General features: G+C 43.8%; 1 protein-coding gene across 2 annotated transcripts in view; it reads right to left on the reverse strand.

Annotated features, from left to right (window-relative positions):
- Positions 1 to 286: 286 nt before the first annotated feature.
- Positions 287 to 27,172, reverse strand: part of CNIH3 (cornichon family AMPA receptor auxiliary protein 3) — a 90,198-nt gene continuing 63,312 nt past the window's right edge. For both annotated transcript variants that reach the window (XM_084624510.1, XM_084624511.1), the window contains exons 4-6: positions 9,034 to 9,146; positions 4,529 to 4,672; positions 287 to 2,477 (exon numbers count right to left, since the gene is read on the reverse strand). In XM_084624510.1, the coding sequence (XP_084480636.1) occupies positions 2,450 to 2,477; positions 4,529 to 4,672; positions 9,034 to 9,146 (285 nt within the window). In that variant the 3' untranslated portion in view covers positions 287 to 2,449. The remainder of the gene's footprint in view (positions 2,478 to 4,528; positions 4,673 to 9,033; positions 9,147 to 27,172) is intronic.

Genomic DNA, 27,172 nt, shown 5'->3' on the forward strand with positions numbered 1-27,172 from the left:
GCTGGCACAGAGTACTTCCCTCTTGAAGCAAAGGAGAAGCAGGAACCAGATTGTGACTTTCAGAATCACAGTCAGTTTCTGCCCAGGTTCTGGGACAATGGAGCCCTGCCACACACTCCCCTGACTCAGGTTTGATTCTAGCTAGTGTCTTGACCAAGGGCACACAGCAGGTCAACTGGAGAGTTAGGGACAGAACCCAGACCTCTTGTCTCTTGCTCCACTCATGATGCCCCTCTTAAAGTAAGGCTGGCAAAACTAGAAATAGAAAAAGATAATTTCAGTCTTGCAAACGTTTTTATTCTTTACCCTTTGTGACACACATCCCTCAGCTCCTTATACTGGTTACGATGCTAGGCCATTCAGTCACAATACAAAGGAATTCAGATTAAGTTTCTGGATTGTTTACAGTAACGAGACATTTTATCATAAAACAAAGCTATTTTACTTTAAAAACAAAACAAACAATCTGTTCTACTTACTGTACCATTTGATAAACTCTATGGAATCAAACTTGCCTTTACAAGAAAACTGCAAAGATCTGGTATATGTTTGAAGAGAATATAGCATTCAGATATGCCTGCCACTATTTTAGCATCTCCATTTAGTAAACAGGGCTGGTTTGCTACTATGTGGTTCTTGCTTCTTTGGAGGCTGATCCTGCAAGATGCTGTGAGGGATCTTTCCTCAAATCCCTTTGACCTCACACCCTCCACCAGACACAGCTCTTATGCTTAAGGCTACAAGCAGGGTTGTGTAGGGCTGATGTAGCCAGCCCTATGCCACTCAAGGCTTCCCCTTACATTAAGGAAATCCTCAGCTAGCTACTTAGGCCAGCTTTAAATCTGCTTTGCATTTCTAGCGCAGTTCAAAGCAAATTTAGTGAAGGCCAGAATCTGGCCCCATATTCAAACAATTCACCCTTTGATTTGATTGAAAGTTTTGCCTTGAGTAGAGACAAATGGCCCATCCTGCAGTCCTACTGAGGTCAAGGAGATTACTTGTGAGAATAAGGGTTACGTGTGAGTAAAGCCAATGGGATCTGGCCAAATAATATTTATGGCAATTAATTATCTTTATAGTGACCTACTCTTCTTTGGAATTGTGTAGTTTGAATATCTCTGTATTACATTGCAGTTTTCATTTAAGAAGTATAGGGCTGGACTTCTCAATGAGATGAGAAGTTAAATTACTGTTTACATTACCTTTTGTTTTCAATACAATAGCCAGTGTGTAAAATACTTTCCAGAAGCGCAGCACCCTAGTCACAGGTTTCAAACAGTTTACCTTAATATATATTTATAGCTGGATTGTGTGTGTGTACATATATATTTATTCATTCACAAGCACACACAGTCCATCATATCAACCTGTATTCTAAGATGAAATAAAAACATTTGCATTCAATTATTTTAAAAAGGATTGACCGTCCTTCACAATACTTGTCCAATATGTGGGGAAACAAGCACTAAACAGCCCATTAATTTCAGATTAAACTGGACAACACACATGAAACAGCATGAGAAAATTACAGACTAAAATAATCTGGTCCTTTACAGGTACAATATCTTGTATACACCATTCTGGTGTGTAGAATATTCATGTTATACCATTCCATAATATTGTGATTTTTAACAATTTTTTTCCCCAATAAGAGGAAAACTATGCTACTGGATGGTTGACAGAATTAGGTCACAACTGAATGCATTTTAGACATAATTGTACCATACATAAACTGTTGCATCACAGATGGAATATAAAAATATATACCACTGGATATTCAATCACAGGAACAGTATATTTTTGGAACTCACTGCACTACCAGTGCAAGTTATTAATTTCTTTGTCATGGGTGGGAAAAAAAGCATTAAAAACACTTAATTGTCAGATACAATAACTCTTTTTCCTTGGAGTCAGATGAACATCCTTGGATAACTGACATGAATCCCACCTTGATTCCGATGAGTGTTCATGCTCAGAATGCTGTGTATTTAACGTGTGTATTAGCAGCATCCTTAGCCACCATTCCCATGGATGGTGATCCTCGCCCTTCACTCTTCAGTACAAAATAGTCATTGAGAAGCTTTGCTCCTTGTGAAATAGCAGTTTGTGATGAACCAATTTCACTAAGCAGCATCTCCCATCAGATGCCAATAGTTCTTTGACTTTGCTTCCACATGTAATAATTTTTTGCTTGGTTTTTTTTACAGCCACAGACTGGGATACACGGAGAAGCAGAAGATAAGCATAGTTTACTCAGCCTAGTCTCCATGGTACTCCAGAGCCGCAGTTGGCCATTATTCTTACTGTATATGTCTTTCATATACTGTATTACTGCTCAGGTTCAAAGCTTTCCTCTCCTTGCTATTCTTTTTACCAAGCATCACTGTAGGCTGACTTGTCCTTGCTCTCCATCCTTTGTTGTTCCCAGTCTTTAATGATGATTTTTGAGTTAAGAGCTCACTAAAGTGTAGATCATGCTGAATGCAAAAGAGAAAGAGCCAATATGAAAGCGTCCCTTTGAAGTATGCAGAACACTTTCATTTTTATAACCTTTACCCTCCATTCCTAATTTTTGACTCTAACGGCCTATGCCTTCCTTTGCCATACTGGCTCACGTTCCTTCCATCTCTCTATAGCAACTGAATTACGGTGGATTCAAGATTAGTATCAGAAATCACTCAAAATGCTATGAACTCATTAGCCATTTTCCATACAAGTTGTGTATGAGCTTAATAATGGACAATGTCTGAGCCTGAAAAGTGAAGAAAATAAAACCATTCTACTATTGTGTTTGATCTTTGAAATTTCTGCCAGCCATTCCCAGAAGGGAAAGCAGGGTTTCCACTGAAATAGTGTTGTTTCATTTCTTAAAAGAAAAAATCTTCATGCAATGGAGCAAACATCAAAAATAAAGAGATCAGTTGGACAGGATACATATATCTTAAGTGTAACTCTGTATAACTATGAAATCATATTATACTACCACAGACCTGCTTCATTGTATCTCCATCTCTGATAATATAGGTAGGGGTGGCATAGGTGATTCTGTAATTTACACTAAATTGCTTAGGGCCAGATTGGAATGGTAAGTTTCTGGCCACGTTTTAGGATGACAGAAATGAGTGCTTCAGAAGGGGCTGAGCCCTGCAGGGAATTCTGAAAACACTGTAACTAGCTGATACTAGTCTGCTGGCCAGTACAAAAGGGTGAAGGAAAAGGTACTATTCTGCCTTCTCCAAACAGGCCAAGGAAGGGATGGGTGAAGTTAGCACTGCCAGGAGAGCTAACAAAGCATAATCCCTGTCCTTCCCACTCAGACAGTATCTGACTCATGCCAAGGAGAGCAGATGGGTAAGAGGGGGCAGGACCCTTGTGCCTTCTCACACAGATTTGGCCAGACATAATTTTGCTCTTAGTTATTACTTTTTAATTTAACTGCCACAAATTTTAACATGCAGCCTGCAGCATTTAGACCTCAGGATAATGCTGTAATTGACAAGTGAGCAGATATTACATTATCACTATTGCTAATCAGGAAGGGACATTCAGCCTCCCACAGCAGTGTATTGATTGAACAAGCCCCACTTTACAAAGCATTATGCAACATAAGGGTGCTTGGAGATGGGGTACCGGACATGATCCCAGCTATGAGAGGAGTAGAGGGAAAACTAAAATAAAATAACTTCATTTAAAATTAAAAGCATGAATTTGTGTTGTCAAGCTGCTTTAGTGTAATTACATGGCTCCTACCAGCAAAAGTGCAAGGATCATGCAGGTGTCTCCTTAACTAGACATGATCCCTGCATATTCCTTGCATCAGCCATTTTCATCTCTGCCCTTAGTAAATGTGACAGTATAAGGGGGAGGGGTGGGGTGGAGCTGTCCATGGACCTGGAGTCTTTCCTTGACCTACAGTGACATTCGGATGAGGCCTTATCTATCTTTATAATGCAAGGTAGGCTGGCTCAGGATAGGCCACAGGAGAGGTACTGCCAAGTGCACCTTACTGCTGCAGACCAAAGCATGCACCTGCAGCCATGGAGCCCCCTTTCTAGTGCTCTTTTAAGTGTTAGGTAAGAATCAACTCGCAAAGCATAGGGCAGGATTTGACCCTAATATTATATCTTATTAACAGCTGATGTAACTTATTTGCTATGATATCAATATAGAGTGACATCCATCTAAACAGACTATCCAAAGGACCAAAAAAAAATTAGTTTCCTAGCAGAGATAGCTTTTTGACTGAAGGTTGAATGAAACTGTATTGGAAACCTTAAGGATGCATTGGGGCCCAATTCAGGAAAGCACGTAAGTACGTGCTTCACTTTAAGTCCTATGACCTCAATGGGTCTTAAACGCATGCTTAAGTGCTGTTCTGAACAGGGATCTTGTCCTGAATCAGGGACTGAAATGGTTACTCCAGACAAAGGGAATGAGGTTGTCTGTTCTTGTTAGTCTATAGCGCAAGCTTAATTTTTACATAAAAAACAGCTCTGTACCACTTCCACATGGGAATGATCAAGCTTACCAGTAAAGATAGTAGAAGAAGGAAAGGAGATAGAAAGCTAGTTTACACCATGCTTCTTTCTGACAGTAACTCAAGGTGTCTGCATTCATGACTGCAGGTGGATCATATGCGAGCTCTGAACTATCCGCTGGGCAATGGAAATACCTGAAAGAGCAAGAGAAAACATCTGGAGCGACATTAATATTCTCAATCAAATTTTTACAGGTTGCAGGTCCTCATGGCCTGGATCACTAGTCAGAGTCAGGAAGAAATCCCATTTCCTCCCATGATATAGCAATCCACAGTAAGGTTCAGTGTGGAGGTTTTAGATCTTCCTCTGAAGCATATGGCATTGGCCATTGTTGAAATCTGATACTAATCTAAATAGATTACTCATATATCCCTGTAGCAATTAATTCTTGTGGACTTCCTATGTTCGATTAACTGTTTAGAAAAATACATTCCATCCTCCTTATAAAAAAAGAAACGGAGTACTTGTGGCACCTTAGAGACTAACCAATTTATTTGATCATAAGCTTTCGTGAGCTACAGCTCACTTCATCGGATGCATACTGTGGAAACTGCAGAAGACTTTATATATACACAGAGACTATGAAACAATACCACCTCCCACCCCACTCTCCTGCTGGTGCCACAAGTACTCCTTTTCTTTTTGCGAATACAGACTAACACGGCTGTTACTCTGAAACCATCCTCCTTATGTGACTGTGACTTACTCTCTAATACTAATATGTTATGAGTGGCAGTGTTGTCTAGTGGTCAGAACAGGTAATCAAGATTCCTGAATTCTAATAGCAGCTACGTCACTGACTAACTGCATGACAACAGGTAATTCTCTCTGAACCAATAAGCACTTCAGTTTATCCATCTGTAAAAAGAATATAATAATACTTGCATACCTCATATGTAGGACCCTACCAAATTCACAGCCATGAAAAACACGTCATGGATCGTGAAATCTGGCCTCCCTCCATGAAATCTGGTCTTTTGCGTGTTTTTACCCAATTACTAAACAGTTTTCACAGGGGAAACCAGCATTTCTCAAATTGGGGTTCCTGACCCAAAATGGAGTTGCAGGGGGTCGCAGTATTGCCACCCTTACTCCTGCGCTGCCTTCAGAGCTGGGTGGACGGAAAGTGGCAGCTGTGAGCCGGGCACCCCGCTCTGAAGGCAGCGACCTGCCAGCAGCAGTGTAGAAGTAAGGGTGACAATACCTTGCTATGCCACCCTTACTTCTGTACTGCTGCCTTCAGAGCTGGGTGGCCGGAAAGTGGCAGCTGATGATTGAGGGCCCAACTCTGAAGGCAGCAGCGCAGAAGGAAGGGTGGCAAAACCATACCAGGCCATCTTTACTTCTATGCTGCTGCTGCTGGCAGCTACTCTGCCTTCATTGCTGGGCTCCTGGCCAGCAGTGGCTGCTCTCCAGCTGCTCAGCTCTGAAGGCAGCACCCGCCAGCAACAGCACAGAAGTAAGGGTAGCAGTACCCCTCCCTCCTCCCCCACAATAACCTTGTGACTCCCTCACAACTCCTTTTTGGGTCAGGACCCCTTCAATTACAGCAATTTCAGACTTAAAATAGCTGATATAATGAAATTTACTATTTTTCAAATCCTATGACTGTGAAATTGACCAAAATGGAACTTGAATTTGATAGGGCCCTACTCATACGGCATGTATTATATGGCTTAGTTGCATTGTTATATGGCTGAAAAATTTGCCACCAGAATAATTTTTGAATGGAAAATGACTTTTCTGCACAAGAGAAATTTCCATATTTGTTGAAAATGTTTGGGTTTATAACAAAAGCTCAAAAAAAAGAAGAAAAATGTTGAAGAAAATACATTGATTTTGTCTAAATTATTTTGTGGGGAAAAATAATTTCCTGATCAATTCTAGTTAAATGCTTTGAGATCCTTAGATGAAGTATTATTATTACTGTTAAAAATACAGGATAGTAACCGATTATATTTACATGTTTATTTAAAAACCCACCCATCCTTTTAAATGATGCAGAGCCAGCACATAGCCAACCTATGGAACCAGATGTTTAACTTCTCATTAATGATAACCATGTCCTCTCTCCCGCCTTCCCTTCTAGCATTTGTCACACTCACTCATCTTTATATAGACTGCAGATTCTTCAAAAGGGGCCACAGGTGAAATTCTGGCTCCATTGACTTCATTGGGGCTATGATTTCACCCCACATCTTCCTGTGTCTTTGTACAGCACTTGGCATAATGGACCCTGATCCTTACTAGAGGCATAATAATAAAAGTAATAGCATACATACCCAGAAATCTCTGCAGCTAAAGATCGACTGTATTCCCCCCAAAGCATGACGATAAACACTCGCCATCCACAAACAACATTTTTGCCTTGCACATTAAATATAATTTTCACACTTGCCAGACACCTGTTCTTGTGACACTTGAGGTGTTCCCCTCTGCGAAAACTGTGTTGGAAATACTATTAGCTTTCATGTGTTCAGCCCCACCAGAGAGAAAGCACATTCACAACTCCATCAAGCTTTTTGAGAATTAGATTGTCACTCTAAACTCAGAATAATACACGGTGCCATTCCACTTGTAATTAGTACTGAGCTTTTGTAGCAAATACCACGACAGAGCTACCGCTCTTTAGTTCGAAACCAAGATACTCCTAATTATCTTCTTCACTATAACCCTGCTCTTTGCACTGCTACACAGCAGTGGGTTTCTGCTACATTCTTTAGCCCTCCTGATATAAAGAGACCCTGACAAGATAAAAATGATGTAAGTCTTTTTAAATTTTTATGGGAATGTAGTGCTCCTGAAAGGTGCTATACTGACAGCACTGGGAATTAAAGTCCCTTAGTTATCCTAAGGACAGATGGAGGGCTGATTCTTTGCTAGGTTGAACTGGGGGCTTGGCTACCAGGGGGCTGGCTGCAGTTCCCTGATCCTACATTGTCTGGCTCTAGCATAAATTAGAGCTGCTGAAGAGAAGCTTTACCTTAAGCAACTAATTCTTAATGTCCCTCAGTGATCTTAACCAGTGGAAGATCAGGCATAGAGCAGCTCCACGCCACCACGTCCCACTCCTGCAATGCCCCCTCCCTCCCACTGGGATGGGATGGGGGAGGCTGCCTCTGCCAGTTTTATACTAATGGAAAACTTGTCTGCAGACAGCTACAGCCAGAATCCAGCCACTCTGCAAAGCAGCACAAAGTGGCTGGAGAAGATCAGAGAATCTGGCCACAAGTAGGGTTGCCAACTCTCCCATTTTGGCTGGGAGTCTCCTGGAATCGGGCTTGATCTCCTGGAGGCTACTGAAGCCAATCCAGGAGATTTTAGGCCACTAAAAGTCTGGTGGTGCAGCAGGGCTAAGGCAGGCTCCCTGGCTCTGCGCTGCTCCCGGAAGTGGCCAGCATGTCCCCATGGCTCCTAGGTGGAGGTGCAGCCAGGGTGTCCCCGCGCGCTACCCCCACCCTGAGCGCTGACTCTGCAGCTCCTATTGGCCAGGAACGGGGAATCGCGGCCAATGGAACCTGCAGGGGAGGTGCCTACAGGCAGGGGCAGCATGAAGAGCCACCTGGCACCCCCTCCTACACCCCAACCCCCTGCCCCAGCATCAGCCTGGAGCTCCCTCCCACACCCAAACTCCCTCCCAGAGCCTGCACCCCAACCCCCTGCCCCAGCCCATGAAAGTGAGTGAGGGTGGGGGAGAGTGAGCAATGGAGAGAGGGGGGCTGGAGTGAGCAGGGGAAGTGGCCTCCGAGAAGGGGCAGAGCATGGGGTGGGGCCTTGGGGAAGGGGTGGGGAAAAGGTGTTTGGGTTTGTGCAATTAGACAGTTGGCAACCCTAACCACAAGTACAGATAGTGAAAGTGGAAACATCCCTCAGACTCCCCCCATCAATGATCCACAACCCTGATGGAAGGGTTGAGAGGGTAGTTTCGTCTCCACACCTGAAATCAATATCTCTAGATAGCAGACTCTTTCGGGCCAGGACTGCCCTGTGTCTGTACAGTGCCTAGTGCAATGGTTAGTTTCACTTTCATATTCTAGTCATTTCCTGGTTCTCATGCACAACTATGCTGCTGTAGTATTTGTGTTCCAACACTGTGTAGGAATAGTTAATTAACTTAATCTAAGATTTTATTTTTTTATTTTATTTTCCTTCCCCCCCCCCCAAAAAAAAGTCATTAAAATATTTCTTTTAATATTCAGGTTTGTAGAAACTTTAAAATCCATGCCATCCCCTTCACTGGAACCTGAATGCCTCATGTTTTCCTCTTTCTCCAGACTGACTGTTAAAGTTTGAGGCCCTTTCATCTTAAAAGTATGAACCCACAGCAGAACTGAGTTTCATCCACCTGTGCAACTAATGGTACAGAAAGGGAGATTGGAGAAAGAAATCCATCCTTCGTGTTATTGCCGTGTTTTCATTATCCGGTGCCATATACACGCATGTTGATTGGGCAAATGAGGGTGACAATAGTCCAGTACACAGAAGACAGCCTTACCTCCAAAAGTGATAAAAAACCAGAGGAACATTCAGCCCCAGGGTTAGCCATTCCTGAGCACACAAGAACATGATGCAGAAAAGGCTATGGATAGAATACTCAGGCAGCACGAGCTGAAGAAAAGAAAAGGCAGAAGAGAACAGGTCTATCAGAAAAGCATCTCTGTGATTTTTATAGTTTAAAACAGCTTTTCAGTAGACTAAGCATATCTGCAAGTCTGATGGGTCTATGAGAGGCAATATGGTCTAAAGAAATGAGCACAGGATTGAATGCTGAGTTCTAATCTTGACTCCACTCCAATGACTTATTGAGAGACCCTGGATCAGTCACTTATCCTCTTCTTGCTTCAGTTTCCCCTGTCTGTCAAATGGGGATTATAATATTTGCCTATCTCGCTGGGGTGTTCTGAGAATAAATGAGTGAATGGTTACAAAGAGTTATTCCAAGGCTAAGTATTATAACTGAACCATTTGAAAAGAAAAGTGGAGATCTAGTACTGAAGTTTCACTTTTGTTTGGGATTTAAAGTGCCCTTGAAAAAAAACCAGAAGATTGTTTTCAACTATTTCGATTTTCTATAACAGGATTAAATCACTGGGAGACTCATGTAGATATTAGAGAGCAGTTTGTGCCAAACTCTTGTGAGAAGGGAACCTTGAAAAGTCTCTCCCTAGTAACAACATGGCTCCAAGTGTCAGGGCTCTTTGGACCCAAGACGTGGGTCATTTCTCAGAGAGAGAAACTGGGTGGACATTAGAAACGCTCCTACCATCAACGCTGGTGGAAGTGAATAGGTAGCAACAGGGAAATAAAATTTTAAGGAAGAAAGGCTCCTGTAGACAAGACCATAGAGCCCTGTCACTATCTCTACTGCTTTTCCCCTTTCTTAGTTGGTCTTTTTCTCTAATTTTCTCAGATGGTCTTTTTTACAACCATAAAGATTCATTTGCCGACAGCAATCATTTCTCACCAGGCAGAAACCTTTGTAGGCATCTTGGCTTCATGTCTTGCAGTATCTTGGAGCCCCCACAGCTAAGGTCAGGCTGCCCCACAAAAGGCATTTGGAGTTTGGTTGGTACTAGTTCAGCTGCCATAGGGACCCCCCTTTGGAGCTCTATCATGGTATTGTAATGGAGCCCAACCTTTCCCTTTTTTCGGAATCTTTTCATCTCGCAGTCACAGAACTTTTATTTATCTTTGGAACTTTTAACACATGTAGAGACATCTTATCCTGTGCCAGTAGCTTCAGTTCTAGTACCCTCAAAGCTCTATCTCCTCGGCCAGTGATCCTTAAACTTTAGTATTGGCAACCCCTTTCACACAGCAAACCTGTGGGTGCGACCCCCCCCTATAAATTAAAAACACACTTTTTTATATTTAACATTATTATAAATGCTGGAGGCAACGCAGGGTTTGGAGGTGGAGGCTGACAGCACGCGACCCGCCATATAATAACCTTGCGACCCCCTGAGGGGTCACGACCCCCAGTTTGAGAACCCCTGTCCTAGGCAGATGACAAATCATGGCCCAACTATACAGTTTGATTCCAGACTCAGGTAATTTATCACTGCTGCTTTTTTCGCCTTCTTCAGAATTTGATTTATAGTATAACACTAACCTTTCTAGCAAGGGAGATTCATCACAGTCACAAATTGTAGATACAAAGTGCTTAATCGTGGACATATATCTGGCTAAGCACCCCAGCATTGAAAGTGGATTTCTTAGCAATCATAGAATCATAGAATCTCAGGGTTGGAAGGGACCTCAGGAGGTCATCTAGTCCAACCCCCTGCTCAAAAGCAGGACCCATCCCCAATTAAATCATCCCAGCCAGGGCTTTGTCAAGCCTGACCTTAAAAACTTCTAAGGAAGGAGATTCCACCACCTCCCTAGGCAATGCATTCCAGTGTTTCACCACCCTCCTAGTGAAAAAGTTTTTCCTAATATCCAACCTAAACCTCCCCCACTGCAACTTGAGACCATTACTCCTTGTCCTGGCCTCTTCCACCACTGAGAATAGTCTAGAACCATCCTCTCTGGAACCACCTCTCAGGTAGTTGAAAGCAGCTATCAAATCCCCCCTCATTCTTCTCTTCTGCAGACTAAACAATCCCAGTTCCCTCAGCCTCTCCTCATAAGTCATGTGTTCCAGACCCCTAATCATTTTTGTTGCCCTTCGCTGGACTCTTTCCAATTTATCCACATCCTTCTTGTAGTGTGGGGCCCAAAACTGGACACAGTACTCCAGATGAGGCTTCACCAATGTTGAATAGAGGGGGACGATCACGTCCCTCGATCTGCTCGCTATGTCCCTACTTATACATCCCAAAATGCCATTGGCCTTCTTGGCAACAAGGGCACATTGCTGACTCATATCCAGCTTCTCGTCCACTGTCACCCCAGGTCCTTTTCCACAGAACTGCTGCCTAGCCATTCGGTCCCTAAATCCATCCCCTAATCCATTCCCATATACCTGTTCTTAATAGCCTTTTTAGGGTTTTAGTCTTTTAAGTGATCCATTATCGGTAAAATGTACAAAACTGGTAAATCTGGAGGGAAACTGACCTCACTGACTTCTATGAGGCTACATGGACATAAGGCAAGGCAGGATTTGGCCACTGGAGACCAAAGTCCTCTGTTTATCCAGGGATCAGGATTGTCAGGGCCAGTAGCGGGGCAAGCTCCCCCCAGCGCTTCTCGGAGAATGTGTCTGTGAAGAAAGTGGGAGGTATCTGTATTATTTGGGCCTCTCCTTTTGTCCCTCCAGGCCCATGAACATGATACAGTTCTGTGGTGACCTGGAATCCTACTTTCAACATCTCTGACTCAAGGAATATTTCCAACACACCTCTGAACAACATACTAGCCCACAGAATCCTTCCTACCAGCACTACAAAAAGAAGGATTCTGCATGGACTCCTCCTGAAGGTCGAAACAGACTGGACTTCTACATAGATTGCTTCCGTTGACGTGCAAGGGCTGAAATTGTGGAAAAGCAGCATCACTTGCCCCATAACCTCAGTCATGCAGAACACAACGCCATCAACAGCTTGAGGAACAACTCTGACATCATAATCAAAAAGGCTGACAAAGGAGGTGCTGTCGTCATCATGGATAAGTTGGAATATGAACAAGAGGCTGCTAGGCAGGTCTCTAACTCCACATTCTACAGGCCATTACTCTCTCATCACACTGAGGTTTACCAAAAGAAACTACACCATCTGCTCAAGAAACTCCCTGAAAAAGCACAGGAACAGATCTGTACAGACACATGCCTAGAACCCCGACCAGGGGTATTCTATCTGCTACCCAAGATCCATAAACCTGGAAATCCTGGACGCCCCATCATCTCAGGCATTGGCACCCTAACAGTAGATTGTCTGGCTATGTGGACTCTCTCCTCAGGCGCTACGCTACCAGCACTCCCAGCTATCTTTGAAATTTGTTAGTCTCTAAGGTGCCACAAGTACTCCTCCTTCTTTTTGCGGATACAGACTAACACAGCTGCTACTCTGAAACCAATGAATATTATGTGTACCTCTGCATATATAATTGTCGTTATGCTGTTTGCTACCCAGTTTCAAAAGGTTAACTACTGAAGGAGCTCACCCTCAGCCTGGCAGACAATGGCTGAAGATAACCCACTGACTAGTACTTAAATACAGGTGTCAATTCCTTTGAAGTTTTACCTCCACAGTGCTCTGGTCAATAGGCTGGCTGGTAACTCTGGGGTGGGGGAGGGAAGAGGAAGGAACTCCAACTGGGGGAAATGAAACAAAGAATTGTGGAGGGGTTATAAACCTCAGTCCTGAAGTTGAGAGGGACACAGAAGGAGGCGGTGAGTGCTAGGGAGCAGACTGACCTTCATTCCCTGAGGCTGAGGAGTCTTGGATAAGTTAGATGTAACCTTTAGGTAAGACAAAGGCATGTAGGCTGCGTGTTGTTTTAACTCTTTTCTCCAAATGCTGCATTCCTTTAGATGTATATCAAGAATATTTTGTTTTGAAGAAGCTGATCTGAGTCACTGAGTCCCCTACTGGTCACAGCTCCCAAAGGGGATCCATGCAGGCAGCCAAACATAGTCAGGCCTGCAGACTAATCATCTTTGGTACACAGGATGCTATAGCCTGGAGATGGCGAGTCAGGGGACTCCGCCCTGAGAGAAGTGAAAGTGCAAGACCTGTCACTTCACAGGGTGTCCAGAGAGAAACGGAGAGAGAGGTCAAAGGTACAGCTGGTCCTGAACCATAACAGTGCCCAGGGATGCTGGAACAATTTGTGGTACTGAGTACCATTGAACCAAACGGTAAACCCTGTATATAATGGAAACCACTTCAAGGTGGGGGCGGGGAAGGGGGAGTGGCAGGACTCCCAGACCCCTAGTTCCACCACCTATGACAATGCCTTAGCTCTAAGCTGGAGGAATCATCCTAGGGCCTGAGCCAATGCCCAATGAATTTAATGTAAATTTTCAATTGACTTCAGTGGGCACTGGATTGGGCTCCTAGAAAGGAAAAGGTTTGTTCAAAATCCAAGTCCACTCAGTCCTTGCCATCTCTTCCAAGACAGTCCATTCTGGTGGTAGTTTTTCTGATGTGGGTGACCTGTTCATTAGGAATTAGGCTGAGAGCACTAACTCATTTCATACAGACCACACAGCAGCTGTCAGAAGGTACCCACTTTAGGATACATCTGATCTGCTCTTAATTTGAACCGGTGACCTAGGAAAGGAAGCCTCCAAATTCCATTACTAATTGGTCTTGAATAATGTAGTCCCTGAGTGAATGGTGTTTCACGGTTTCTTTCTCAAATCATGGTGACTGTTATATAGACCAGACACCACAATATGCAATTCTAGGAAAATTCAAGGTACCAAGATGATAGATTTAGCGACAGTAGCCCTGGAACATTCCAACAGCCAAATTCTGCACTCAGTCACATGTATGTAACCCCACAGGGTTGCAGATAAAATTTAGTCTCAAGTGATGACCGCTGGACACAGCTTTGGCATCTTTTGAAATAGGTGCTAGGGTATGGGACTGGAGGAGAAAACTGTCAAAGTAAAGCAACTGGTAAGACACTGCTGCTGTTGGGCTGCTCTGGGCCCTGCTGCTTGATGAACAGCAGTGGTGATGTAGTAGCCCAGGAATGCTGCCTGCTGACATTCACCAGAGGGAAGACCTTGAAGGGAAATCTGAGAAGAAGATCAACAGCTTGCAGGACCAAAGTTCATGAGCAGAAACACAGGTTGGTACAATGCATGGAAGCAGAGGTAAGGAAAATGCATTATATCCTACTGTTATTTAAGTAGTTTAGGGTAAGTTTGTGTTTTGGTCTATTGAATATAATTTGTTAACTTTATGAAAAAGATGCTAATCCCTTAATCAAAACCCATCATTTGTACCAGGTGCCCTTACAACAATTACAACGTACAATTTAATATAGACAGAAAAAAAATCGCTCATCTCATCATAAATACCTAATCTCCCAGTGCACCAGACAATGAATACACCCACACACACACACGTACGTACTCTCCTCCTCAGAATTCTAAGAGAAAATAGAACCTTGCAGCAACTCCAGGAGTTTACAGATCTGGGCTCTGCTGGACTATGGCACAGGAAGGTGACTTTCAGAGTCAGTCTCCCTTACAGACAACACCCTCATTTTCCTCGCAACTTGAACTCCCCCACGGATCAAAATTGCAGCAGTTGAGCTACCTCACAGCTGAGGCAGTCTCTCAGGTAGTTCAATCCCAAACCATTGGGCTTCTTGTTTTCTGTATATATGTTGTTGTTGTTCTGTTTACAAAACATCCATGGCTTTTTATATAGTTATTTGCCCTTTTGTCATTATTCTATTGCATTGGAATTGATCTTTCTTGTATGTGACCACACTTATAGCACATTACATCATTTTCATGGGAAATGAATATTCTAACTTGGTCCACTGTTGAATAATGCCATGTTTGAACAGACACAGAAGACAGATTATAGTAGTTACAACTGGAAAAGTGTAGTGGTGGCGGAATAAATATTACATAACCTTCTTTGTTATTAATGGATCCTGCACCTATTTGGAAAATCACCTGTCACAGCCAAGTCAGACCGTTCAACCAGTTATTGCTAAGTCACTCACTTAAGTGCTAAGAATCTGATACTACTTAGAAGCCCTTAGCTCACAGCTAATGCCCCCAAATATCCCAGAGCAACAGGAAACCCCACAATTTTTCCACTTCTCGAGGAGGACCCACTCCATCCCTGTGAAAGTCTCCCCCTCTCCACATTATTACTTGTCTTACACCTCCAATTTCAAAAGCCCTTCATACCAGGCACTATTCCTTCTTTCAGAGAATGGCCAGATGGGATTCCCTTCCAAGCCCATCCACGCCATTCTTTATCCAGCTGTTAACTGACATAAACTCTCCTGCTCCCTCTAGAGGCTGAGCCTGCATCCTGAGGAATAAAAGGAGAAAGGACATTGAACCGGAAGCTAGGTCTCCTTCATGTGACACAAAACTGTTCATTAGCCAAGTGGAAACAAGTCTGTTTACGTTAAGAATAGATCAGTCCCTTTCCATCCACATAGCAGCAACAAGCAACTGCAAATGATGCATATGCATAAAATCTATCAAAGACCCAAATCTGGGCCTGATGTAATAGGGTGCAACTCCATCAGTGGTGCTGCATCAGTTTATACCAAGTCTGTGTTTGGCCTAGAGACTCTTTTTCCTTCCACCCACTGTAACTTGAACTCTTTTTATCCTCCACACTGCAGGAACAGTCAGTGGATGGACAACATCCAGGTCATAGAATCATAGAATGTCAGGGTTGGAAGGGATCTCAGGGGGTCATCTAGTCCAACCCCCTGCTCAAAGCAGGACCAATCCCCAACTAAATCATCCCAGCCAGGGCTTTGTCAAGCCTGACCTTAAAAACCTCTAAGGAAGGAGATTCCACTACCTCCCTAGGTAACCCATTCCAGTGCTAAAGGTCCCCCGAAACCATCTCCTTTGGGAGTCTGGAGATGTCTGAAGCACCTCCCTGATGAGGTCTGTGCTGAGAAGTTTGCAATTTTTTCCACATGATCACTTACTAAAGCTGAGTGGTGGAATTTGTCTGCATTCATGCCAGTGGAAGAAGGGGGGGGGAGCGGAATCCATGGTTTTCAGAGGAGAGAGTTAATTTAATTTCACTTTAGAGTCCATCTTAATAGAGCTCACCCAGTACGAGCAGGGTTTATTGAGAAATATCAACTGCCAGATTAAAGCCTTTGTGAGAATAATAACAAGTGATCACCCTATTTGACAGCTATTAAATTGTGCTACTTGCAAGCTATAGACCAAGCTGGAAGAATTCAGTGCAAACTAGTGGAAGAAAATGAACTGGATTATACAGAAAAATAGTGGCACTTTGGAAGTGTGTGCGTTGCTCTGGAATGGGCACACATCCAGAATGCATGCACTGTAAATGTTTGCTCCCTTTATCACAGGCACCGAGATGCTTGGTGAATTGTGTATAAACACACCACATTGTATACACATATTACGTTTTAGCATTTTCAACGGTCTCAAATATTTTATTCAAGTGCAAGTTCCCCTCTTGTCACACCCACACCTGTCTGGGTGTCTCTCCAACCCACTTTAAATGACGCAAGTGTAGGGTGACCATATGTCCTGTTTTGGCCAGGACAGTCCCTTTTTTAAGCCCTGTCCCAGGCATCCCAACATTTTTGGCAAAACTGGGCGTTTGTCCCGTTTGCTCTTGTCGACTGATCATCAGTTGGCAAAAGCAAACTGACAAATGCACAGTTTTGCCAAAAAAGTGGGATGTGACCCCTTGGGGCCATGGAGGAATTTGCAGGGGAGCAAGCGGCAACACCAGTCCCATGCAGGAGAAAGGGCTCAGGTAAGCAGCTTGGGCCAGGCCGACACTGCAGGCAGCAGGGGGTCTTGGGCCAGCCCCATGTGTAGGGTTGAGAGGGCAGCCTTGGGCCAGCCCTGTGCCAGCAGGCAGTGCGGGTGGAGCCCTCAGCCTGGTCCTGCATGTGGTGGTGGTGGTGGGGGGCCTCAGGTCAGCCATGTGAAGTAGGAAAATTTCCTTTGGGAAAATATGGTCACCCTACCCAAGCAACACAGCTTCCACCACTTTCTTTGGGAGGCTGCAAAACATGGTTGGCACTAAGAACAGGTTTGACCAAGGCCCCTGGGTTGCATGCTTACAAAGTCCATACTGAGTCCATGACAAGATTTATAGCTTCCCTCCTCCAGCAGAATCCCCAAGAGAGTGCAGGTGACATCAACACCAGCTTTGTTTTCAAGTAATTCGGCAATAGTGACAAAGGCTGGGCTGGCAGCCCTGGAGACTGAAGTCTTCTAATTATCTGCAGTATAAGTACATGCCTCGGGAACAGAGGTGCACGCTTCCTTGCACTGCCTCACCAAGGTGCCTCAGTCATAACCAGGCAGGACCTGGTTATGGGGCAAGAGGATGATTCAGTCCCCAAACCCATCCAGTCTTTGGCCATTTCCAAGATTGGCAGCAAGACTGACAATTAGTACCACATCCATTCATTAGGAACTTGGAAACCACCATCTCATTCATTTCACAGACAAGCTCATATTGATGAAAGGGCCTCAGGGATCAGTAAAATGATGTTCAGACATCTGCCTTTCAGGCCACATCCCTGGGGTCTGCCTGAGGTTGGCAGTTTCATGAACATCGAGTAACGTGCTCACAAGAAAGACACCGACAGGTCTCAAGTACAATCAATGTCCACCTGAGGAGGCAGAAGCCCAATGGGAAAGTGAGCACGAGCTGTAACACTATCCAACCTATTTAACAGGAAGAGGTGTTAACTCAGTCCACTTTACCTATTGTATTTATTGTACCTATTTGCATAGAGCCTCTACTTTGAGGGATTAAGAGTCTGATCCTGACTCCACTTAAACTTACATTGAACTCAATGGGAAGAGAACCTAAATCTTTTGTTTGGATAATATGCAAACTTTTATTTTCTTCACATCAAACAAATATGCCAGGTTAGAGATTCAAAGTTTGTCAGTAACTTGTACACAGCTCGTCAGAGAATCAGCTGTATAATTATGTTCCTGAGAGCTGCTTAGGAGCCTGTTCTCAGGAGGCCATTAGAAGCAGAGTGGTTGCTAACACTTATTTTTGTCACAACTTTGTTCCTATATTGCTCTATTATCACTGCAAGGAGACATATTTAAAAGAATCCATTCTGGCTTGCTGTGTGATGAGTATTGGAGAAAGCAGACACGAGCAATAGCTCAGAGGACCTACAGACATTCGCACTGGGGTGATTAACATTGTCTTGAGTTAGAACTGAAGAATATGCGCTGAACACATGAAGAGAGGACCAAGAAGTGAAGCTTTTCACAGTGCCAGATGACAATAGAGATAGCAAGTGTCCCTAAGTCTGGATGCTCATTACATGAATTGCACATCTGGGCCAGAAACCAGGAATCCCTTCTAGTCATGGCAGAGGCATGGAGTAAGGACACAGATGACAAGGTGAGGCACTGATGGGACATGGTAGGCCAGGAGATGGAGGACATGGAATGGGTGTGTTGCAGTGCTTAATTTGTGCCAGGGCTGATCCATGACACCTCTAAGCTTGCTGTGTCAGTTATGAAAGTAAAATAATTGCTTGAGCCCCAGCACCTGTTTCATCACAAATTAAGTACTAGTGTGCAGGGCACTGGGGTAGGGCGTGCATGGGTGCAGGTGGCTGGGGGCGGTATGGAGGGGAACAGGGAGAGGGAGTGTCATTTATCCATGTTAAAATGTTGAAACACTTCAAATTTTGTGTGTGTAAAACTTAAAACACTTACAATTTTCAGCGTAGACAAAAACTCAAGTTGAGTAGGACCCTACTCCCTGTGAGTGGTCCCAGTGAAGAAAATGGGATTACTCATGGAATAAAATGCTAGTCAGTGAGTAAAGATGAAAGAATTTGGCTCTTGATAAAAAACATATTAAATCACAAGTAGGCTCCCAAACTGCATTTCTATTAAAGAAGCTTAACAAGAGACCAAACCAAAGGTGGACTGCCCAGTGTAAACAAATGGGAGTGACAGCAAATGAGGAAGTATTATATGCCAGTGTGGAAATAGCTGTATCCCTTAACTCTTTATTTTCAGACTTCCCAGATTTTTTTAATGGAGTCTAAGTTTTGTAAAAAAAATCAGAACATTGATTCTGGGGTGGTAGCCGGACTCCACTGAAAAAGACTGCCAACTTTAACTGTATGAGTTCTTGTTAGCATTGTATAACATTTACTCTACTATGCCTATAAGGCATAGGTATAAAATAAGTGTTTATTAATAAAATAACTATTAACCTCAATAAATAACCATTAACCTCAATCCTTCTGATAGGGAAAGAGGGACAAACACTCTGATCTTAGTTGGTGATCTTTCCATAATGTTATCTGCCTCCCCAACCCTCTACCTGGAGATGCCTCCAACCTGGGTGAGGGTGGAATTAACGGTCTCAGACTCTCTATTAAAGGACTGTATTTTGTTTAGCACCTTAATCCTTGCAACAAACATTTTAAAAAAGGAGGATGGAGAAAAGCAATATTGAGTCATTTAAGAGAGTGATCTTTACAGTACAATGTTTAAATACTGACAGAAGTGATAAATATTATTAATAAGCAGGTTCCCTTTCCCCAAAGGATATTCTCATTGCCATGGTGGACATACTGTCATGTTAGCAATACATACCGGCCACTGGATCCATATAAGGCATGAAAGGATTTCATCTCTCACAGCTCACAGGAAGGAAGGATAGCCTTACGGTTAAGACCCAGGACCAGGAGATTTGGATCTATTCCTGTGTCAGCATCTGGCTTCCTGTGTGATCATGAGCAAACTACTAAACCTCTCTATGTCTCAGTTTCCCATCTGCAAAATGGAGTTACTTCTCTCCTACCCCAAAATATGTTGCGAGTCTGAAATCATTTGTATCTATAAAATGCATCTTGAGTCTAAGATGGAAGGTGTTATCAAAGCACCTCACATTTTTTAATTATCTGCAACATGCACACTGCTGTTTCCACGGTGACTTTAGGCTCAGCTGTGAACTGCCTGATGTGCTGTGAAGAGGAATGAAGAAACGTTGTCGTCCCCCTCCCCATGACTCCTCAATCTGCACTGATCTGTGTGCATGGTGAGAGCATCAGCTGTGGGATTGCCCCTCTCTCTCCTTCACAAGTGGGCAGGGAATGGGCAGAGCCTTGGCTTCATCTCCATCCCACCAGCACAGCTGTGCCAGCATGAAGGGGGAAGTAAGCAGGACCAGGTATATGGCTGGCACAGCTTCCTCCCTGGACAGGGCTGGCCTTACCATGAGGCGAACTGAGGCGGCCGCCTCAGGTGTGAGACTGCGGTGGGGGGGCGGGGGCCATTAGGACCCAGAGTGTAGAAAATTGTGTCTGCTGCTGGTGCATATGTATTCTCTCTGCTCTAGATCCACAGAGATGGTGGAGTGCTGTGCTGGAGGAAGGAGGGCACAAGAGACATAACAGGCAGGCAGGAGAAAAGGTGAGAGGGAATAACAGAAAGCAGCAGGAGCTGTAGAGAGAGAGAGGAGGAGGAGCCTCTTATGTACCTCTCTGGCACCCCCAGGAGCTTGGACTGATTAACACCAACTTCTCAGGGAGCTTCCTGTTTCCTGCTGCTTCCCTGAACCCACTTGAGGAGAATAGGCAGTCAACTGAAGTAGGGGGAGCCAGTTAGGCCCTTAAGACGCTGATATCTTCCCTCACTAAGGCCCGGCTACAAGCCTGCTTATTTGTCCCCTTCAACTGAGTGTTGAGAGCCACTATAGCTGGCACAGAACAGCAGTCATGAGTGAAAGAAGAAAACATCCCTCTGGGGCAGCATTCTGAAAAAGAAAGAAAGCAAAGAAAGCTTTTCTATCTAAGCAGGAAGGAGCTCTCCTGAGATACAAAGACACAAATGTTCATGGTGAGGATGTGAGTGGTGAGGAGATGCCTGATCTTCCAGTTAGTCAGAGTGCAGGTGACCTGGCAGCTACTGCAGCATCCATATCTCCATCTCAAATGGATGTAACCATGCACATTCCTGAAGAAAAGTGTATATCAGAGAAGAGTGTGGTGGAGGCGCAAGAAACAGCTGCTGATGAGTTTAGTTCCTTAAGTCTAGATGATCCAGGACTGTGGACCCACTTGAGCAGTAGCCTGAGGGACTTCCTTGTACTGCATGGGCCACAGCAAGTGAAAAACTTCATGTTCCTCAAAGACAATGAAAATAGAAGTTTCCATTCAACACATTACTGGCATGAAATCCCCAGTGGTGACAAAGTGGAGAGGCCATGGCTTATGTACTCAAAAACCCAGAATGCTGCATACTGTTTTTGTTGCAAAGTCTTCCAGTCGAATGTTCCAGCCACGTTGGGTTCTACAGGAACAAAGGACTGGAAAAATCTGGCATGCCCTGAGAAGGCAGCAAATCACCAGAGAGCATTCCATAGGTGGAAAGAGCTTGAGATGAGACTAAGGTTAAAGGCCACCATAGATGATCAGCATCAAGAGAAGATTGCATCAGAGTCTCTTTCCTGGCAAAATGTTCTGAAAAGGCTCATTGCCATTGTGAGAATGCTTGCTACCCAAAACTCAGCACTGTGTGGCACTTCAGATCAGCTGTATGCGCCAAACAATGGAAACTTCCTTAAAATTGTGGAGCTGATGGCTGAGTTTGATGCTGTACTCCAGGAACATCTAAGAAGAGTCACCACCCAAGAAATGTACACACATCACTACCTTGGAAAAACAATTCAAAATGTGATCATACAGTTACTGGCAACAAAAGTCAAAGAGAAGATTGTGGCAGATCTGAAGTCAGCAATATATTACTCTGTTATTCTGGACTGCACACCTGACATCAACCATACAGAACAAATGACTTTAATGGTGCGTTTTGTAACAACAGAACTTAGTGAAAATGTCTGTGCAATGGTGACTCTCAGAGAGCATTTTCTAGAATTTATTGACATTGATGATACTGCAGGAGCTGGTATGACAAATGTGCTTCTTAAAAAGCTGGAAGATACGGGAATTGTGATAGCTGACATGAGAGGTCAGGTCTATGATAATGGTGCCAACATGAAAGGAAAGAACAGAGGAGTGCAAACATGGAACCGAGAGTTAAACTCTCAAGCTTTTTTTGACCCATGCAGTTCTCATTCATTGAACTTGGTGATCAGTGATACAGCATCAGCTTCCAGTGAGGCTGCTGAATTTTTTAATGTAATTCAAAGCATCAATGTATTTTTCTCTGCATCAACTCATCGATGGCAAATTTTGAAGCAACATCTGGGAACATCCTCTCTGACACAAACCACTGAGTGTCACACGATGGGAAAGTCGAGTGGAGGTGATAAAGCCTATCAAACACCAAATTGGGAAGATAGATGATGCCATAGTTGCCATTATGGAAGATAATGCTATGACAGGAACTGTTCGTGGGAGAACAGTGGCAGAGGGAAATGGAATCACCAGAAACATATGTAAGCAGTGTCAGGATGAGCTCCACCCTGACATCTGGTGGTGAGGTGTGGCAAGTTGTGGAAAAGAACTTCAGGGGCCGATCTCATTTGCATAGGCACACCCACCACGCCTAGAATGAGACCATAGCTGCCCAAATGGTCACTTTGGCTGCTGTGGGATCCCCAGTGTCTCTGTTATTGGGGCAGGAAGAATAAATTGTTATTACCCTGATTATGGGAACTGTGCTTGGAACTGTACGTGGCCTTTTGTTATGATGGAGGGATTCACCATCAACTAAGTAGCACTCGCTAGGCAAGGGTCATGGGTTCCAAAACTGTGTGAATGGAGAGAGGCTGGGGACTGCCCGTCAGAGTTGGCAGCAACAAGGGCTGGGTTCAATATCTAGGGGTTCCATTCCAATAACACAATGCAAACCGGCTCGAGCCCCCACCCAGTGACCCTGAAGTTCTTTTCCACAACTTGCCACACCTCACCACCAGATGTCAGGGTGGAGCTCATCCTGACACTGCTTACACATACATAACTTCAAATTTCTGTGTGGCTTAGGGCATGGCTACACTGGAAACTTCAAAGCACTGTTGCAGGAACGCTCCCACGACAGCGCTTTGAAGTGCGAGTGTGGTGCGCGTGAGCTCCTGATAATCCATCTCGATGAGGGGTTTAGCGCCGAGTGCTGGGAGCACAGCTCCCAGCGCTCGGAGCCTGTCTACACTAGCGCTTTAAAGCATTCAGACTTGCTGTGCTCAGGGGTGTGATTTTTCACACCCCTGAGCCAGCAAGTTAGAGTGCTATAAAATGTAAGTCTAGACAAGCCCTTAGTGTTGTGGCATGACATACTGTTTGAAATAAATGTTGTAAGCAAGAGACTCCAAGGTGTTGACCTTGATATATCTGGAGCAATGGAACAACTGGACAAAGCAAAGTCATACCTACAGTCTTACCAGTCAGATGAGGGATTTCAAAACGTTCTGAAGACTGCACAGAAGTTGGCACAGGAACTTCATACTGAAGCTATTTTTCCACCAATTCAAGAATACAAGAGTCACCGAATAAGACAACATTTTGATTATGAGGCACAGGATAATCCCATAAGAGACGCCAAACAACAATTCAAAGTTGAATTCTTTAACCAGGTGCTAGATTGTGCAATACAGTCAGTTGAAGAACATTTCATGCAGCTCAAGGAACACAGCAGTATATTTGGGATATTGTATGATATTCCAAAACTCCTCACAAACCTGAAGAAGACCTACACCAGCAATGCAGGGCACTAGAGACAGTGTTGACACATGATGACATGCGAGATATTGATGCGAGTGATTTAGGTGATGAACTGAAAGCCCTTCCAAGATACATTTCAGCAGGATCAACTCCAAAGGCTGTTCTAGAATATATGTGCAGAAATAAGATGACCACCCTCTTTCCAAATGCTTTTGTTGCTCTGTGCATACTTCTAACACTTCCTGTAACAGTTGCCAGTGGAGAATGCAGCTTCTCTAAGCTGAAGTTAATAAAAACACATCTACGCTCCACAGTAACACAGGAGAGGCTGGTCGGCCTTGCAACCATCTCAACAGAGCATGAACTGGCCCAGACTGTGGACCTTCAGGAAGCAGTTCAAATCTTTGCAACAAAGAAGGCACAGAAAGCACCACTTTGATTATTCAAACAGATAAAAATGCCAGTGTTAACTTTCAGATGCCTGAACAGCAAATAGAAAAGGAGTATTTGTGGCACCTTAGAGACTAACCAATTTATCTGAGCATAAGCTTTCATGAGCTACAGCTCAATAAATTGGTTAGTCTCTAAGGTGCCACAAGTACTCCTTTTCTTTTTGCGAATACAGACTAACACGGCTGTTACTCTGAAACCTGAACAGCAAATGTAACTTTTCTTGTCTGCATAGTAAAGTGTTACTTAAAATTTTTGAACAAGGCATTTTAAGTTGTTAGTTCTCCTTTATTGGGGTAGGTAGCAGAGCAGTACCATGAGAGGAGTAGAATAGGAAGCAGGCAGAATTGAGACCTTCCAAAGTTTTGGCCCAAGCAAGGGGGCATGGAGGCGTCATTTGAGCTCCCTGCCTCAGGTGCCAAAATGTTGTGGGCCAGCCCTGTCCCTGGAGCAAGCAGAAGCAGAATTGTGACTCTGAGTCAACTATGGGCTGCTCCTTATTAAGGCTTGTGATTACCATACAACTTAGCCCTTTGTGATCTATCCCTTCCTTATTCACCTACCGCAGGCATAAGCAGGATGTAGCTTTTCATTATATTTTGTTAAGCACTCAGATACCCTGAGGTAACAATGCCTAAAAATAAAAACCATTATTTTCTAAACCTTTGGAAAATGCAGAACTCAGCAACTTGCAAAGTTTCACTGAAAATAGTTTAATTTGTGCTGGCAAGGTGCATACATAAATCAATTTCAATGATGAATGAATTGCCTCCAAACAAGGGCTGGACTTTCTCTGAATGCGATATGTTCTTTCTGCACTTTTGAACTCTACCCTGTTTGTAGGTCACTTTTCCAGATAAGTAGGGGTACATTCTATCCATTCATTTAAAGCTTAGGTGATCACTCGACTATTTTAACCTGAGTTCACAGCAGATAGTAGACCACTTATCCACATGATTTGACCTACACTATATGACAAAATACAAAACTATGAAACTGGCCTATTTATTTCTTCATTGGTATCAGTCTGTCAATGATTTCTTTCTAATGGGGAGGAGAAATACCCCAAACATGAAAGATAATGTTTTCTTATCTATTATTTAAAAACCTTAGACTCAGGCTCAAAAGCACGTTCCTTCAAAGCTCTGATACTTCTGCTTTAAACAGACCTGTCATTTAGCTTTAGCTTTCTTTCTGTCTTACCGGGAATAAATGTTACAATAAGGCAGATATTTTGTTCCCTTTCTCTTTATGAAACATGATTCAACATGCTTCAAAACAAAAATGAATTGCTTGCAGTTAACTCAGGCACACGGATACCATTTACAGGAGCCTAGAAAGAAATTCTGGGATGGTATCAATGCCCTGCGATACGTAAATTACTAGTCCTCTGATGGGGCAAGAGCTTCCTCATCAGTTGTTTAATAGGCAGCAGGTTTAAAACAAACAAAAGGAAGTATTTTTTCACACAATGCACAGTCAACCTGTGGAACTCCTTGCCAGAGGATGTTGTGAAGGCCAAGACCATAACAGGTTCAAAAAGTACTAGATAAGTTCATGGAGGCTAGGTCCATCAATGGCTATTAGCCAGGGATGGACAGGGATGGTGTCCCTAGCCTCTGTTTGCCAGAAGCTGGGAATGGGCGACAGGGGATGGATCACTTGATGATTACCTGTTCTGTTCATTCCTTCTGGGGCACCTTGGCCACTGTTGGAAGACAGGATACTGGGCTAGATGGACCTTTGGTCTGATCCAGTATGACTGTTCTTATGTTCTTATGTTGTGCCAACCCTGAGTAAATGGGCTTCACATGGGGGGGGGTTGTGAACAGGGGTGGGAGAGCTGAAATCCTCCTCTGACCCTGAAGTTCCAATGCAGCTTCCCCTCCAGATCCCTTCCAGGTTGTAGTAGCAGCTATGGACCACTAGGCTTCTGTTACGTGGTGTTTCTGGGAAATGGATGTACCTAGTTTACAGCCCCACAGCACCTGATTCTATTGTTCTCCAGAGGAAGCTGCTAAATAGCATTAGAGTTTGGTTCATAGAGGTTCTGGAATTCCCCCTACCTGGCCTCTCTGTACATTGTCACCCATGGCATATTTACTGTGTCTTGGTGTTTGTGAACCTGCAATAGAGGGGGTGTGGTTTCCTCCATCATGAACTGATGATCAGAGTAAAGTTGTGCTATGATAAATATTCTCTCTAAGATGGTTTGGACTAGGGAGACCAGATTTTCCAAGTCAAGACATATGTTGCTGGAGTGGCATGAGGTCACTCCAGTGATGTTCGGCATCAAGGAGATGTGCACAAGCGAGAGAAAAGGATTCCTACTTCTTCTCTACACCCATCTCTTTCCCACTCCTTCCCTGCCACCTTTGGGATTTGCTGGGGAGGGAGAAAGCTCCTTGGAAGATTTGGAGGGACAACCAGGGATCAACATGAGATAGACTTGAATGGAGACACTCTTGGATTGCATATGTACTCACTCAACCTGCTGTCAGTTTCACCAGCTCAGCTGGCCAGAGATTCCTTCAAAGGGAAGTCTTCAGAGAGTTTGAAAAAATGTGGACAAACACACTGAGTGAAATCCTGTCCCCATTTAAGCCAATGGGGAGGAGAATTTCAAATTATTTTCTCAAGGATAGGTCCTGAAAGCTTGGACATTTCTAGTTTTCAGGGACATTTGAGTGCCCTAGATTTGATTGTATCCTCGTTTTTATTCAAGAAAAATTAATTTTAAATAGAAATGTTTTACACATTATAAAACCTGATGGGGGGTTTGGAGCTGCTTAAGATGTCACCTGACAGTAGAGGCCAGAATTCCATTTAAGGGCTGGATCTTCTCAAGCTGCAGGCTGTCTCACTGGCTGACAACAGGAAGACTGACAAGGATGAGTGTGGTACAGAAGAGT

The sequence above is a fragment of the Lepidochelys olivacea genome (genome assembly GCF_965140295.1).
Source record: "Lepidochelys olivacea isolate rLepOli2 genome assembly, chromosome: 3".
In the NCBI taxonomy this organism is placed as follows: domain Eukaryota; kingdom Metazoa; phylum Chordata; order Testudines; family Cheloniidae; genus Lepidochelys; species Lepidochelys olivacea.